Consider the following 16,961-nt stretch of genomic DNA (forward strand, 5'->3'; position numbering starts at 1 on the left):
AGAAAACTTTTATTACTATTATTTATTTCCATATACCTGCAAACTGAATATGCTAAACAAAACAAATCTTTGCTTGACGACTCAATGCCACAAATATGATTGATTATTTTACTGTGTCAAAATACAGTGATGACATCAGGGGCTGCCCTGTTGGGTAGGGCAGTTCTTCTCTATGGCAGATGGAATCTACAGTGCTTTCTAACTGACATTCTATTTTTTAAAGTAGATCCAGACTACATTTTTAGAGTCACCATAGAGGCTTTTGATAGCTTGTCCTGTCTTGTTGCTGGGATGTCAGCTGCTACTTGCTGGTATAATTGTGCCAGCCTCTAGTTGCAATAACACCCTTCTCACTACCTTTGTTATCTACCTTAAAGCAAAGCAACAACAACAAAAACCTAATTGTGGGCTGGGAAAGCAGAAAACAAAACCTGTAATAACCAAATGTAAAGAGTACTTTACTTGGAAACGAGAACCTGAAGGATTCCCCTCCTTAAAAAGTCCCAGAAAAATGAAATATTACCTTTTGTGTGTGTATGAATTAAAAAATAAAACTCCTATGACCCACACTTTGGAGATATGCAACAAAATAAAACTTATCAATATATCTTCTTTTCAACTGGTTTGCTCAGTTATTTACACAGAAAGACACACACAAATGTTTTATACAAAACAAGGCAAGATACATTTTTTTCAGCATTTAAGAACTTCATGCATTTCTGACATAGAAAGAATCATGATAAATGATATAGAAGACACTTTACCAGATATTGTCACCAAGACATTCAAGCCTTCAAGGACATCCATCTGTTGGAACCGCCTTCGGTTGATAAGAGGATACACTTTTCCTTGGCCGCTTCTGTCCAGCAACATCAGGCCACTCTCTGTACCCACTAACAAATTCACTCCTATTGAAAGGAAACAAAAAGCTGTATTTAGCATAGCACACTTTCTGGATCTAATCAAGCAAAATCTAGCACCACCTAATAGGTGTTCATTTCACCAGGACAAGTACCTGCTAAATAAAAAAAGATGATAAACCTTTACTTACTCATATATGCCTAGAATGACTGTCTCCATTATATATTCTCAAGGCTTGTCTGTTTTATGGGAGAGGAACAGTGTGAATATGAAGAGTATACAGAAGAAAAGCTTACTCATTTGGACATCAATTATTCTGGCTAAAAACATGCCTACATTAACCGATTTAGGGTTTTAAAAAATATCAATGCCACAAAGAAGTTAAGGAGAAGAAAGTGTTGGTAAACTTTCTAATGAAACATAAAAGACAGAAATTCTAATAGCCTCCTACCTCTTCTTGGATCTCAAACTTACCTCTTCTCTATTTTCCAACTCACCCTCTCCACTGTCTTCTTCTCCTAAACCTACACATCTGTACAGGTTCTCAAACCTTAAAACAAATAAATAAACAAAACAAAACAATAACAAAAAACCCTCCTCTTCTTACCTCTGCCTCTGCTCCCTTTAAACAATGCCCTTTTTTACTTCCTCCTTTGGCCGACAATCTTCAATTAATTTTTCTTTTTGTAATAGCTCTTACAAAATCAATTATTTTAGGAAGCTTCGTCTGGTAGTAGTGACAGGTCTGATTATTCTTTTGAAATCTCTCACACAGCTTTCCTTTAGATTTCTGTTTTCATCCTAAATTCAAACTCTTACTGCCTCATCTCTGAATTACTGCAACAGACCAGGCTCCCAAGTGGACTACCAACATTTTGCCTCTCCAGCCACTTTCATCTACTCTACAATACCACAAGATTTATCTTTCTGAAACACTTTCCATCATGCCACATCCTTTCCAATATTCTTTATTACCTATATGAACTCCTTAGATTGTCATTCAAGGCCCTCTAACATGAGGTAGCTAGATGGTACAGTAGTAATAGTTGAGTAAGGAAGACATCTGGCCTCAGGCACTTAGTAGTTGTGTGACCCTGGTCAAGTCACTTAACCCTATTTGCCTCAGTTTCCTCATCTGTAAAATGATCTGGAGATGGCAAACTGCTCTAGTATCTTTGCCAAGAAACCCCAAAACAGGTCACAAGGAGTTTGATAGGACTGAAAAAATTAGTCAAGAACAACAAAATATGCCCCAGCCTACTTTTCTAATGGTGGTACAGTGGATAGAGTACTGAGAACCAGGAAGTCCTGAGTTCAAATGTGGCCTCGGACACTCAACCTCTCATTGCCTCAGTTTCTTCAAGTGTAAAGTAAGGATAATAATAACTCCTACCTCCCTTGATTGTGAGGATCAAATTAGATAATAATTATAAAGTATTTAGTGCCCTGCCTGGCACACAGTAAGAGCTATATAAATGTTAGCTATTTCCTGATTATTATCATTATCATTATTATTAATTTTCCTCCACTATTACCCCGCATGAACACAACTATCTATCCCAGAGTTGTTTTGTAATTTAAAAGATATTTAATAATCTGTGCCACACATTCTATTTATACTTGTTTTTAAAAAGTATTTATGAAGGGGCAGCTAGGTGGCGCAGTGGATAGAGCACCGGCCCTGGATTCAGGAGGACCCGAGTTCAAATCCGGCCTTAGACACTACTTACTAGCTGTGTGACCCTGGGCAAGTCACTTAAACCCAATTGCCTAAAAAATAAAAAATTAAAAAAAAAAAGTATTTATGTGTGTATGTGTTCTTTACTGAAGTAGTCTGGAAACTCTTTAAGTAGAAGTGAGGAATTATGGTGCTCAGTATGGAATTATGGTGTCACTGCACCTAAACCTAGCATATGGTATATGCCCGGTGAAATGTTTGTTGAGGTGTTGAGAGACTGCATATGAATGGGTGGAGCATTTGAAGGAAAACAAGATGAGAAAGCATTTATTTCCTGAACTGTTCTCCCATGCATTTTTATTCTAAAAATAAAATTAAATGATTTGAAAATTCCCACTCCACTGATCTCCTGAATTCCATGAGCTCCAGAAATGGATAATTCTGCAAGATGAACTCAACTCTGAAACTCATGCTGCCCCAGCACCCTTTGCTCCTGGGGCTCCTCCCTCCTTCTGACTGGCAAGATGGAGGTTGGACATTGCAGAACTCCCCCCAGATCCTCCACCATTACGTAGAGCACCAAGCGAATTTGCTTGATCATTTCCAAATCTTATTGGTCTGGATTTCATGAGCTACAGAAACTCATCCTTCTGCAAGAGGAATTCAACTCTGTAATTCGTACTCCTAGGATCATTTCCTACCGCAGCAGCAGAAGTTTATTATAACCCATGCCCACTCCGCAGACCTCTCACTCTGCTTGTCTTTTAGTTTCTTTTTATTGTGGCCTGCTTGAAGAGTAGACACTGTCTTTTGCCTTGTTTTGTGTCCCTACAGGTAACACAGTTTCTAGCACAAACACCTGATGTTTAATAAATGTTTACTGACACTAACTCTGAACAGAAGACTAGGAGTCAGAATGGTTCTGTTGGTTCCTAAAAATAACTTAATTTCACATTAGTCGTAATGTTCCTATTATACAATAATGTAGACTCAATATTCTAGACCTAAGAGATCCTAGGCTTCGTAGTGCTTCTAGAGAACTGAGAGATAAGCCTGTGAGTACACCAGGTATCATTAACCTATAGAAATTATTGGCAAGAGACATTCTTTATCCATGGTAAAGTATGCTTTCTTCACAATATTGGAAGAGCTTAGACTGCATGCTAAAATCAATAATTGGCTAGTATTTTACCTAAGGTATCTCAATTACTCTATTCCCCAAAAGCCAATGAACTTCAGTGATTCCACTCTGCATACATCCTGTGTACTTCATTACTATCCCAAGTCTCTACAGCTTTAAAAACTTCATTTGATCTTTTTAATTCCTTCGGAGTTGAAAGATGTTAGACAAGTCATTTTTCCAATGTATTCCTTTCTATGCTGAAGGACTCACTTTGTGGCCATAAATAATAAACTTATGCTCTTATTGAGATGGAAATTGCTGTATTCTGGGCAAATTTTTGAAAGTAAAACCCCCAAGATTTTAAAGAAAAAAAACTTTAAAAACAACCCTCTAAATCCCACCACCAGTATTTCAAACAAATAGAAGTGTTCTGTTACTAAGTTCCATGTTACTTTCATAATTAGTTTCTTTAAAGTGTGTAATTCTATAAGGCAATGAATGCAATAATGGAGTTAGCAGAAAATGAAAACCTAATGGGCCTACCAAAAATGAACTTGGCATTTCCCCTTCTCCAACAACCTTCTAGATACACAGTTCCGTGATCTTTATGACCTTAAATTTAATTAAATTTTGTAATGGTGAAAGCTTCAAAATTTCACTCTGAAGTTTTCTACCACTGGGTTAAGGCTTCAAGTAAGCTTACTCAAGGTTCTGAGATTTATGGGAGAATGAAAATGGGTATCAGAATCATTTCAAAAACTTTTACCCTTTTAAATAATTTTAAAAAAATTTTTAAAAATACAGAGTGAATCAGCTGAATAAAGTGCTTCAAATACAAAATGAAAGAGAAAGATGCTACGTAAGACAGAGAAAGCAGTCAGGAAGACCTAAGTTCAAATACAGCTTCAGACATGTATTTCCTTTATGGATCTTGGGCAATTCACTTGATCTTTGCTGCAGTTTCCTTGATCAAAATAGCAACTTTAGGGGTTGATTAGAATAAAATTATATGGAAACTGTTAAGTACTTAGTACACTATGCAATGTAGTAAACACTTATTCCTTCTTTCCTTCCTTCCTGAAATGGTCAGCAGTTTTAAATTAAATGTGCTGGATTGAAGAGTACTATTCCAAAGTAAAGTGGCAGGCACTTTAAATTGTCTCCATATATCTGGCTACCAATTAATTTTAACTTTTAGAATTCTTTGAAATGTTTAGTGCATGCATGTGCGTGCATACATACACACACACACACACACACACACACACACACACACACACACACAAAATTAGCAGTAAGAGAAAGATGTATGATGGCACACCAGGCCTAGAGTCCAGAAGACTCATTTTTCTGAGTTCAAATCTGGCCTCAGACATTTACTAGCTGTGAGACCCTGGCCAAATCTGTGTTAAGTGATTTCCCAGGGTCACACAGCTAGTAAGTGTCTAAGGCCAAATCTGAACTCAGGTCTTCCTCTATCTGTCCACTGAAAGTGCTTAAAGTACCATATAAAGTGCTAATTATTATTAGCTATTATTATCATATATATAAAACTTACAGTGGGGGACAGCTAGGTGGCGCAGTGGATAAAGCACCAGCCCTGGATTCAGGAGGACCTGAGTTCAAATCCTGCCTCAGACATGTAACAATTAACTAACTAGCTGTGTAACCCTGGCCAAGTCACTTAACCCTCATTACCCCACCAAAAAAAAAAACCAAACAAACAAAAAACCCCTTACAGTGATAATCACACTCCCCTTTATGATTCACCTAGACCTTATTTCATATTTTACTAGAAATATTGATGTCTCTCCAAATGAACTTCCCCAGCTTCATCTTTTTTATCTCAACATGTTAATTACTGTACCTAGTCTGTCATCCTTCCCCTGGTCTCAAAAGAAAAGTCTTCTCTCCTGTGGTAAAAATCATTTGTGGTATAGGCAGCTTTTGAAGGACCTCCCCTTTTGGGGGAGAAAGGATTGAACACTCCCTGAAGGGAGATTGGAGGGCACTTCCAGAACGCTAGCTCTCGAGGCACTTCAGGAACGCTAGTTCACTCTCTGTCTGGGGACTGCTGTCCTGATGGTGCGTGAGCAACCTTAGACTGCCAGGCTGTTCAGATGTTGGGTGAGTTTACTTACAGAAAACCCTAAATTCCTTTGAACTATCTTAATGGGAAAATGGTCTGGGAATTGCATAGGCTAAGTTTAGAGTTAAGAATATCTCTCTGTATTTCTATTTTCCTATTTCCTTATTTTTGATTTTTATTAGTTTCACCTTTGTTGTTGAATTAATTCCCAAGTAATAAAATCTGATCCTTTTGTGAACTAAAGCTTAGAGGCTCCTTTCTTGTTGGCCTGGGAGAAATATCTAAAAAGGGCAGTTCAGAGGGGAGGGTTAAACCTGAAAGGTCCCTCATATTTCCGGGACCCCAATATTAAGGCGAGTCACCCAAATAACGCTCTGTATATCAAATTTTGGCCCTCACACTCCTGTTTTAGATTGCCAATCCTAGATTCTATCCCTTTCTAACAGCATAAACCTCCCCCTCTCCAGAAGTTTCTGTCCATGATTTTAAGTGTTTGGAAAGGGAGATTAATAGGTCTTCATGACTACTACCCCCCCCCCAAATTTCTTCATAACTTCCAATCCTTTCTCTAGTTACCCTCCTATAAGTTTCCTTTCTTTTCCTGACAAGGCAGGGGAGAGTGGGGTGCTAGAAAGGGAATTTTCTTATAAATCACACTGCTTCCATCTCCTCACTCAATATGATCTTCAATATGATTTTCATCCCAGCCTGCTCTATTGAAACCATGCTCTCAAAGGACACCAACCAGGGACTTAAATGGGCAATTCCAATGGCCCCTCTTCAGTCCAAATTCTCTAGACTTCTAACCTGAGGAATTCTTGATTAATCACTCTCATTTACCTCACTTATCAAAGCAAGCTGCCAAATGTTGCTTCTAACTTCATGACACCTCTTAATCCACATAGCCAACACCCTAACTCAGGGCTTTAATCTCCTGAACTATGGCAACTGCCTTCTAATTAATCCTGACTCAAATCTCTGTACAATGCAATCCATCTTCCACACAACTGCCAATGGGAAGGACTAACCATGTCATCTCTCTCTCTCTCTCTCTATCCCCATCTACTCTGTACGCATATTAAATGTACCTATTTACATATGTATTTATGTTGTCTCCCCCATTAGAACCTAAATTCATAAAGGACAGGGATTGGTTTTGCCTTCCTTTGTATCTCAAGGGGATGGTACATACGATCTTCATATGTAAAATGGTGAATAATAATAGCACCTACCTCCCAGGGTTGTTTTCAGGATTGAATGAGATATTTATAAAGCACCAGCATGAAACAGGTACTATTATATGCAGTTAGAAAGACTCTTCTTCCTGAGTTCAAATCTGGCCTTAGACACATACTAGCTGTGTGATCCTGGGCAAGTCACTTAACCCTGTCTGCCTCAGTTTCCTCATCTATAACATGAACTGGAGAAGGAAACAGCAGACTACTCCAGCATCTTTGCCAAGAAAATCCCAAATGGGGTCATGAAGAGTTGGATACCACTTCAAACAACTGAATGACCAAAAATAAAAAAACAAACAACTTAATAAATGCTTTCTGAATGACTGTTTTACCTCTCTGAAACAATCAACCCTTGCTGACCCCACAGCCTTTTTGTGAAACTCTCTCGCCATAAGGTCTCTAATAATTGAACAATTATCAGTCTTATAACTTTTCTTCAATCACTCCTCTTTCCCTTCCTCAAATTACAGGTAATCCTGAAAGCTCAGGTCCCAAATCTTTTATCTTCCCTATCTGAGACTTTCCCTGGGAGAATTCATCTCTTTTCCAGAATTTAATACTTTGTATACATGAAACACATCAACAAATTCAGTCCTAAATGACCATTCGTGTGTTAGTCCCATTTTTTTTTTTAGTGAGGCAATTGGGGGGGGAGTTTAAGTGACTTGCCCAGGATCACACAGCTAGTAAGTGTTAAGTGTCTGAGGTCGAATTTGAACTCAGGTACTCCTGAATCCAGGGCCGGTGCTCTACCCACTGCGCCACCTAGCTGCCCCTAGTCCCATTTTCTAATTGCTAACTGAGTGTGTGGAGCACACAGATGTTCCACTTAACTTCAAAACCAACATCTCTAAATCTTGTAACAGCAAGAACAACATCCTGAGTGTCAGAAGACTGATTTATAACCCAGATTTACGATTTACTAGCTTTTTGAACCCTGGACAAGTCACTTAAACTCTGAGTTTCAGGTTCTTTATCTCAGAGGATAATGCAAGCTCTACCAAGCTCATAGGGAGATCAAAGTATATAATACATATAAAATATATTGTTGTTGTTTGTCTTTCATTCTGGAAGAGGACCATGACATCAGGAGATGATGTCATGACTTGCAATGAATTGGATGTAAGTGAAACCAGGGTTATGCCGTCACCAGCCTCACTCTCTCCTCCAGAGCCATCTGGGTCCAGTGGCAAGATATACATCAAGATGACTGGGGATGGGCCCAGATGCAGTGGGAGACCTTAGCCTTTTTAAGGTGAGGTCTTTCCCAAGGGAGGGAGGGGAAGGCCCTCAAGCCAAAACAAAAGCACTGTTTGCACTCACTCTGAGCCATTAAGAGGTCAAGCAATGGCCAATCAAGCCTTGGGCTGGGACCTACAGCTGGCCACTCTATGATCGGCAGAATGATTAGGGAGTAAGGCATGGGTCTTTAAAAAAATCAAGGCAGGGGGCGGCTAGGTGGCGCAGTGGATAAAGCACTGGCCCTGGATTCAGGAGTACCTGAGTTCAAAATCCGGCCTCAGACATTTGACACTTACTAGCTGTGTGACCCTGGGCAAGTCACTTAACCCCCATTGCCCCACAAAAAACAAAAAACAAAACACACACACACACACACACACACACACACACACACACACACACACACACACAAATCAAGGCCATGAACCCCAAGTTATCTTGTGATGTTTAAGCAATCAAAACTTATATGGATAAAGAAAACAGAAAAAATGTAAAATAGATAAACATTCATAATGGTTTTTTAATAATGTAAACCACTGAGAAACACTATTACTCATACTTCCAAAAGAAAGTACAAAATAACAGATAAACTAACCTCTGTTCATAAATGTGGTAACACCCATAAGAATGGGTCTACTCAGACATAGTAGATGGGTCCCCTAGGAAAGTGATCTAGTACCTAATTGGGAGGGAGAGAGGGAGAAAAGGGAAGGGAAGTCAACCACATCTCACTTTTATTAAGAGAGGAAGGCTATAGAATTCAAACCTTTATAGGTATCCCTAATCAAAAGTCCAACCAAGGGCATTGTGTGTCTAGAGAGAGGAAGGTACAGAAAAGAAGCAAGAGCACACGAGACCACCTACCCCATAAGGCAGCACATAAAATTTCGGAATTAAACCTCTTCTTGTATTTACGGATCTCCGGGGTATCACTCTGTGGCCGAGTATTTGTAGGGTTCACATTGACAACTGATCCCTTCCGCGTGGGATCTTGCCTTATTGCTTCACATCTCATTGCTTCACTAGAAAATCCCACTGAAAAAGAGTAAGTAAATTTAAAATTAACCTCTAAAAACATGTCAAAATTGCTCTACCTTAATTTAAGAAAAACATCTGCATGGAAATGGCTGATACTTCATTAAGGAAAGAAATGTCTAATTTTGTAAGGAATGCAAATGGAAAAAGGAAATAAAACTATGCAGAGGTCACTGCAAATCAATGAATGCAAGCATGATGAGAACATTTTTTGGATCCAAACTGCTGCCCCTCTTTAGCAATCCCCATGTCAGGACTCAGCTAAGTTCAAGGGTAACCAACTCAAGGCACCAAAACCCTACTTTTCAGTGGCTTTCTTGCTGTTGCTTTTACTTACCCACAGAAGTCACTGTTGTCCCACTAGATGGAGAAATCTGTAGTAATCTGGGGTCTATAAAAGGTGTAAAGGAGGAGGAAGATTTGTGTTTCTGGAGTGTGTTACTAGCGGACTGAGTCTGCAATGTAAATTTCAACTTTATTAATATAAATGACAATCAACAAGAATGACAACAATCAACATTTTTCAAACTACTCCTGAACTGCGCTGTTTCAGCAGTACAAAGCCCCTACTCCTTTCTTCCAGCATCTCCTGGAAAAGTACCAAGACGACGACTCTATATGCACACTCCACACACTCTCCTTGCACTGCCACAGTCTCCATCTTAGTGCATATCTCAAAAGAGTGCTGGAGAAATGGAATATTTTGCCATGAATGATCTGAAGCACCATCCTTCTTTTCCAAGGTATAGGAATGATTCACCTAAGATACTGTTACCAACTAGCACTACCAGTATGTACTTCATTCTCTTAGGCATCTTGGGGTGGGGGAGGGGCTTAAAAATTTCTAATTGAAACTGTCAAAAAAGGATGTTCATGTCTCTGAAACGGAATTTGATTCACCAAATAATGAATTCAGTTTTCTGCACAACAAAATCAAATCCATCTAGGATATAGTATCTGCTCCTCCTCAAAATCAATAAATTTCAGCATTAAGCTGTACCCATTTTCTGTAATATATTCTTTTATTATAAACTGAGCCTCTTGCCAGAAAGCTGCAGCAGGCTAATCCCGATGTCATTACTTATGAATAAAACTATTATACCTGTATATCAAACAAGTTGCTCGTTAATGTGAAAAGTGCAAATAGTGAAATAAGGACCACTGGGGTGATTTTTATTAAACTAACAAAAAAATCATTGGTGTTTAAATAGTATAACTTAATACATTAAAAAAGAGAGAAGTGAAACAAATTGTTAAGTGGAAATGGAATGACAATTAAAAACAGAACAAACAGAAAAATAAAATAAACTTGCCAGTTTAGTGAGTTAAGGGTTATAGTGATAACATCACACATTAGAGCAAAATGGCACAAAGTTTAAAAAAATAATAATATATATATACACGGAGGAATGTGTGTGTGTATAGGTGGGGTGCCACCATAGAACAAAGAAAAGTGTTCAGATTGCCTCATACCAGTTCAGACACAGGGATAGGTGCTTGAGTGTCACATCACTAATCTGCTACAATCTACAGACCACCTATGTCTACTATACTCCCACTGGACTCGATTACATATTCTACTACTGTCAGCATTCCCACCACCTAAAACTACCAGTCCTTTTAGTTGGAGTTGACCAAAGTCTTTTAATTGGGTGCTCACAATCCATGACTCTCTACCATTGATTATTCTAATCCATTACTGGAAATGACCACTTACTTATCTGCCTGATTTTGCTAAGGATTATGGTCCTATCTATGCTTACTTTCCAAACAATGTAGCTCCATGCAAGGGAAAATAGGATATTAAACTGGTTTTGTTTTTCCAAAGCTGGCCAGATTGACATCCTCTCTTTAGAGATGAAACGTCACTCTCCACAAAATCCATACACAGAAATCTAACAAAACTTGATTAGGCACTGGGTGGTTGTGGAAATGTTATTTGTAAGAAGAACCTCCCCCCACCCCCTGCTTTTTAACTGAGAAAATGAAACTGCACTCTAGCCACAGATCACCTTCTTCTCCATATAAGAGACCACAGATTCAGTCCAATGAGCACCCAAACAGAGCACCACACTCAAGCCCTCAGAGCAAACAGAATCTCCAGATTACAGCAGAAAAAGAAAAGAAAGAAAGAGAGAGAGAGAGAGAGAGAAAGGAAGAAAGAAAGAAAACCACTCAGAGATCACTGCTCTTCTTACTTATGGTCTCTATGTAGGTAGGCTTCCCTGGGAAGCCATTTTAGAAGACAAACTCCCTTAGAGTTTGGCATCTTTAAAACTCTAAGCAGTTGGAAATTCCAAGAACAAAAGAGGCAGTCTGCTCTGAATGGTCCCCTGCTACAAAGCCTATAGCTGCCTAGGTAAGGCAAGTCTACTTGACCAAGTTTCATCATAAGTTTATTAATTTATTATAAAATGAAGAAGGCAGATTCCTCAAACGATCAAAAATAATCTATCTGCCCTCAAGCACTCCAAATATAAAATGGGTCCGAGTACACAGCAACCAGTTTAGTTTAGATTTCTTAAAAACTGAATATAAAGAAAGCCATGCAACTAAACTAACTACAGAGAAGTAAAAATAGTGAACTGGCAAGTTTGTTTTTTTAAAAAAATTTTTCTTTTTTGTTTTTTTTTTGGGGGGGGCAGGGAACTGAGCTAGGGTTAAGGGGTTTGTATGCAGATCTGAAACATGTTACTTAAGGGTGAGGAGAAGGGGAAGGTGACAGAATAAAGCAGGATGGGGAGGGGAATGAGGGTGGGAAGGAGGAGACTGGCAAGACTTCTGCAAACTAGCCACTAGGCAGTATTTGGTCTAATCCTATGAAAGCAGCCAGCTGTGGTGCGGAGACATACCTCATTAGGAGTGAGCTTGTCCTGGGGTGTCTGTGGGGACATGGTGGGTGTCGGCTGGCTGGAGGATGGGGAGGAGGAGGTGGAGGAAGTGGAGGAGGAATGGCTTTGCTGTAAGAGATCTGGCAAGAGGTGAATGCGACCGGCAAAGCCATTGCTCTCATGGTGGCTGGCACGCTTTTGGTCAACTGTACTCTGTAGAAAAAACAGGCACACTTGTCTTGCTCAAGTGCTGCTGCAATTGCCTATGACCCTAATGACTCTCAGTTCCTTTTTTTTTTTTTAAATATAAGCGCTGTGTAATTTTTCAAACTTTCCTATAAATGAAAGGGCTAATCGAGGGCTAATTTTGCCCCAATTCCTGTTGATTTCTTTACTCAAAGCCCGAGGTGAGAGTTGGTGTGTGTTGAGCCAACAGAAATCAAGATACCTCCTCTGGCCAGCACAGCCTGACTTGTCAATCTGATATCCCTGCTAGGCTACGGTGTTACCAAAACAATTATGTCTTTTAGGCATCTGCCAATCTAAAACTAAAGAAATTACTCTCCTTCATTTCTTTTTTGTTCCCCTCCTGACTAGGTTGCTGTACCTTGAAACACACCCACAGGTAAAAAATCCAAACCACTTTTTGGGGGAACCCTGTTCTAGCTATTTAAGAAATAAGTATAAGTTTATCATTGATTATTAACATTCAAGTATAAAAACTAAGGAACACAAACTGAGAAAGTCTGTGAGATCACAAAGATACAAAAGGAGTTATTTAAATATGCAACAAGTATGAGAGAACTAACATTTTGAAACATAAAAGAGAGCCCTCATGACCCCCTGAAATCTGCAACCTGTCACTCTCTCTGAGGCTCACCCTATAATGTGTTTACCCACCTCTCTCAGTGTTTTTGTCTAGCTTGTCTCAGGGACATTTTCACCTCGGTAGCCTGAGAGACATTGAGAGTTGAGTGTCCTCCTTAGAACCAAGTGTGTTGCTCTGCTACAGAAACAAAACCTATTTTCCTATTCTGGGCACTCTCTTAACACCTGTAGCTTTTCTACTTTCTGGACATGGACTATGAGAGACTCAGCACAAGTGCTTGGATGAGAACCACTGACGGACATGCAAAGGGCAGCAATGTGAGGTGGAAGGCTACTGTTTTCTCTGCATGCACCACAAGCCTATATCTAGAGCCCCCCAAACCACTCTCCTACCCTCTGTGTCTTATTAACATGGACAACAGATAAAATGTAGAAACAGCAGCATGAGTGAATGAGCGAGTGGGTTAATGACTAACAGAAAAAACTATGCCTCTGTCGAGTCAAAAGAGAAGATGGTACCTGTCGGACGATTAAGGTGCCCTCTTTCGATGGGGTCATGGCGGGTTCGCTTTCTACATCATCATGAACAATCATTGTTTTCACTGACTCAGTTTCACCATTGCTCAGATTCAGAGATGATCTGTTTAACCAAATAAGCAGTTAAAAGCCAGGTTTCCATAAGCCAGAGACACATATTATTTCTATTTTAAATGTCATCTTCTTTTCAAAGCCATCAAATCAGGATATGGAAGCAAAAAGGCCTCCCCTCTCTTCTCCATCTAAGAAAGCATGTATGGCTTTCCTCTTAGTAAATGCAATTTGATTTTAACCAAAATTTTCGATTAAAACATTTACTTTATTAAATCAATCTAGAAATTGGTTTTGGTTTTAACCCAAATTTTTAGGTTTAAAAATATTATTTAATTAAATCAATATGTCATTTCCCTATCTGGCAGAGTTGGTCATTTAAAAAATTAAGTTGGGAATTTATACATACAGAAAACTGACTTTTGATTTTTTTAAGAAGCTGCCAAGTTTGCGTATTCTTTTATCTTGAAAAACTCAGAATTAGTCATTCAACTTTTTTTTAAGTGCCAACAGTTCAAAGTAAAAAGAAAACATCTAGAGGAATGCACATGCAGTCACTCTCTCCCTTTCCAAAATATACCCAAGACTGACACTGCTCTGGTGTCCTCTGGTCCAGAAGTAGATTCATCTGCTCCTTCTTGCTCCATATCATCATCTTCTTCATCTGTTGTCCCAGATTCTTCACTAGACGAGGAATAATCTGTTACTTTGTGAGGAGGTCGCACGTCTTCTACCGCTCGAAGTTCCTTGGCCAATGCAGTCAAGTCCTAATGGGAAGGGAGTGGTAGGATGAAGAAATAAGGATGACCAGGGATTACAAAGAAAAGAAGGGAGAGAGAAACAGAGGAGGAAGCTTTCAGGCAATTTTTTCTCACAGGTAGAAGTTATTTTGGTAATTTTCTCCTGTGAAGTTGAAAGTTCTTCAAATTTTTAACATTCAACATAATCTGTCTTAAACTCTAAATTTTTAGACAGAGAATCTTAAGTTACTTTGTATCCAGTCTATCATCTTTTCATTATGGAGATGAACTCTTTTTAAAGGCAGACATAATATCTTAGTCCAAGAAGAGCATTTGGACATGAAACAATTTGGCCTGTGAAACACATTTATATAACTTTAAAATTTAAAATTCACTTTTTTCATGACTATCCAATGAGGCAGGTAGAAGAAGTACTATTTCTGCTATTTTAAAGATGAGGAACCTGAGGTTTAGATATGGACTATTGTGGGAGGGAAGGGGCAGGACAATGAGGGTTAAGTGACTTGCCCAGGGTCACTCAGCTAGTAAGTGTTAAGTGTCTGAGGCCGGATTTGAACTCAGGTCCTCCTGAATCCAGGGCCAGTGCTTTATCAGATACACTGCACCACCTAGCACCACCTCATATGGACTATTTATGTTCCACCTGTGGTGGGGCCTTCCAAGCTCATACTGGTTTGATCAGCCACTGTCGGACATACTGTATCTTGAACCCAACAAAGTGATGTCATTTCGGTCTTCTTTGAGCACAAAGGACAACCACCAACCAAAGCTTTGTCTTTGTCTCGTAATTAAAAATGCCTCCTTATTAACTGAAGCCACACTGATAACAAATTAGATTAACTATCTGCCAGGTAGCTAACTAGAGTGTAAAGGACATAATATCATATGAAGTTTCTAGCTACCAGAACAAAATTTAGAACATCCATTTCTCAGTTAGGAAAAAAAAAAAAAACAACCCAGCACCCTATACAACTGACTTCTGCAAATGCAACTCACTGTCCTTTTTCTGGGATAGAGAAAAAGTTTTCTTGTCATCATATTAAAATCTGTATGAAATAACTTTTATAAATCTACATAACAGTCCAAATTTTGCTTCAGAATTCAATATGCTTACCCAGTAACTGCTGCTACTTACCAAAAATTAGTTACTACAGCCCCAAGGAAACAAAACCAGAAAAAGGGAAAACAAACTATACTGTATACCCAACCCCAATGTGATCTTATGGCATTAAATAATTAAAATTAAAATTTAATAAATAAAATACATTTTTGCAGTGTGATTAGAAAAACCTATGAAAAAATTAGAAATCACTAATATCTAAAACATTCTTTTAAAACTAGAAGATGAAAAAAATAATTACAAATGAAAAAGGAGATATATAGAAGACTAGAAAAGGAAAAAGTTTAAAAATCAAAGGAAGGGGTTGCTTTGGCATTCAACTTGTATAGAGTGCTTACCACTTCTCCCTGAATCATTGAGGTTTAATTGAGTCAGAGGGATCACCATGGTGGAGTCACATGGGGAAGACACAGTGTGAGGAAGCATGATGAAAGAAAGAGAGAACGGAAATCAAATCAGTTGCAAATTTGATGTCCATAGTGTGTCATCAGCCACACTAACCATTAATTGATTAAATGAGAGCTGTAGAATAGCAAAGGCTTGATAGTTTTGGCCAGAACCCAATTCACCAAAGGCAGAATTTGAGAAATAGATATGTTTTTAAAAGAACATGGTATTTTTCAATACAGCATAAGAGACATTTACTAGGCACTAGAAGAGATACAAATTTAGGAAAGGCAAAGTCACCATATTCACTGGCATAAAAAAGAATCTTGGGGCAGCTAGGTGGTGCAGTGGATAAAGCACTGGCCCCGGAGTCAGGAGAACCTGAGTTCAGATCTGGCCTCGGACACTTAATGCTTACTAGCTGTGTGGCCCTGGGCAAGTCACTTAACCCCAATTGCCTCACCAAAAAAAAAGGAAGTGTTTAAAAAAGAATCTTGCAGCTGCCCATCTGTGGGCTGGAAGAATAGATGCCAGTGTTTTAAAAAATGATGTGTAATTTTTCAAACTTCCCTATTAAAAGGAAGGGTTAATTTTCCCCAACTCCTAATTCCTTTACTAGTGAGGTTTGATTTAAAAACACACGCAGAAATATATGTGTATATTTTATATAAGAAGGCAAAATAACAATGGAAGCATAAATTATTTCCTGTTTCTTTATAAGGATGATATAGGGAAATAGAATAGACCTGTAATTCATTGGGATCACAAATTTATAGGTGAGTAAATTACAGGGCACTTCTCTGCATTTTAAGGCATTAGCAAGTTGCCTAGAGCCTGGCTTCTTAAACTGTGGGTCACAACACCATATGGGGCCACAAAAAATTTGGCAACAGTGAAAGGTTATACATACCTATTTTATATACCTATATACCCAGGGTCACATAAAAATTTCTGGGGGGGGGGGGAGGGGGCAGCTAGGTGGTGCAGTGGATGAAGCACTGGCTTTGGATTTGGGAGGACCTGAGTTCAAATTCAGCCTCAGACACTTGACACTTACTAGCTGTGTGACCCTGGGCAAGTCACTTAACCCTCATTGCCCTGGGAAAAAATAAAAAGGAAAAAAAATTTCTTGGGCAAAAAGGGGTTACAAGTAAAAAAAGTTTAAGACGCCCTGTCCTAG

The 16,961-nt window shown here is 38.8% G+C and overlaps 1 protein-coding gene across 1 annotated transcript in view; it reads right to left on the minus strand.

Annotated features, from left to right (window-relative positions):
* Positions 1-16,961, minus strand: part of MAP4K4 (mitogen-activated protein kinase kinase kinase kinase 4) — a 289,640-nt gene that overhangs the window by 16,236 nt on the left and 256,443 nt on the right. Inside the window, 7 exon segments of the mRNA XM_043994116.1 lie at positions 765-908; positions 9,096-9,266; positions 9,604-9,721; positions 12,119-12,310; positions 13,445-13,565; positions 14,105-14,280; positions 15,733-15,741. Of these exon segments, the coding sequence (XP_043850051.1) occupies positions 765-908; positions 9,096-9,266; positions 9,604-9,721; positions 12,119-12,310; positions 13,445-13,565; positions 14,105-14,280; positions 15,733-15,741 (931 nt within the window).

Source organism: Dromiciops gliroides, chromosome 3, assembly GCF_019393635.1.
Source record: "Dromiciops gliroides isolate mDroGli1 chromosome 3, mDroGli1.pri, whole genome shotgun sequence".
NCBI lineage: Eukaryota > Metazoa > Chordata > Mammalia > Microbiotheria > Microbiotheriidae > Dromiciops > Dromiciops gliroides.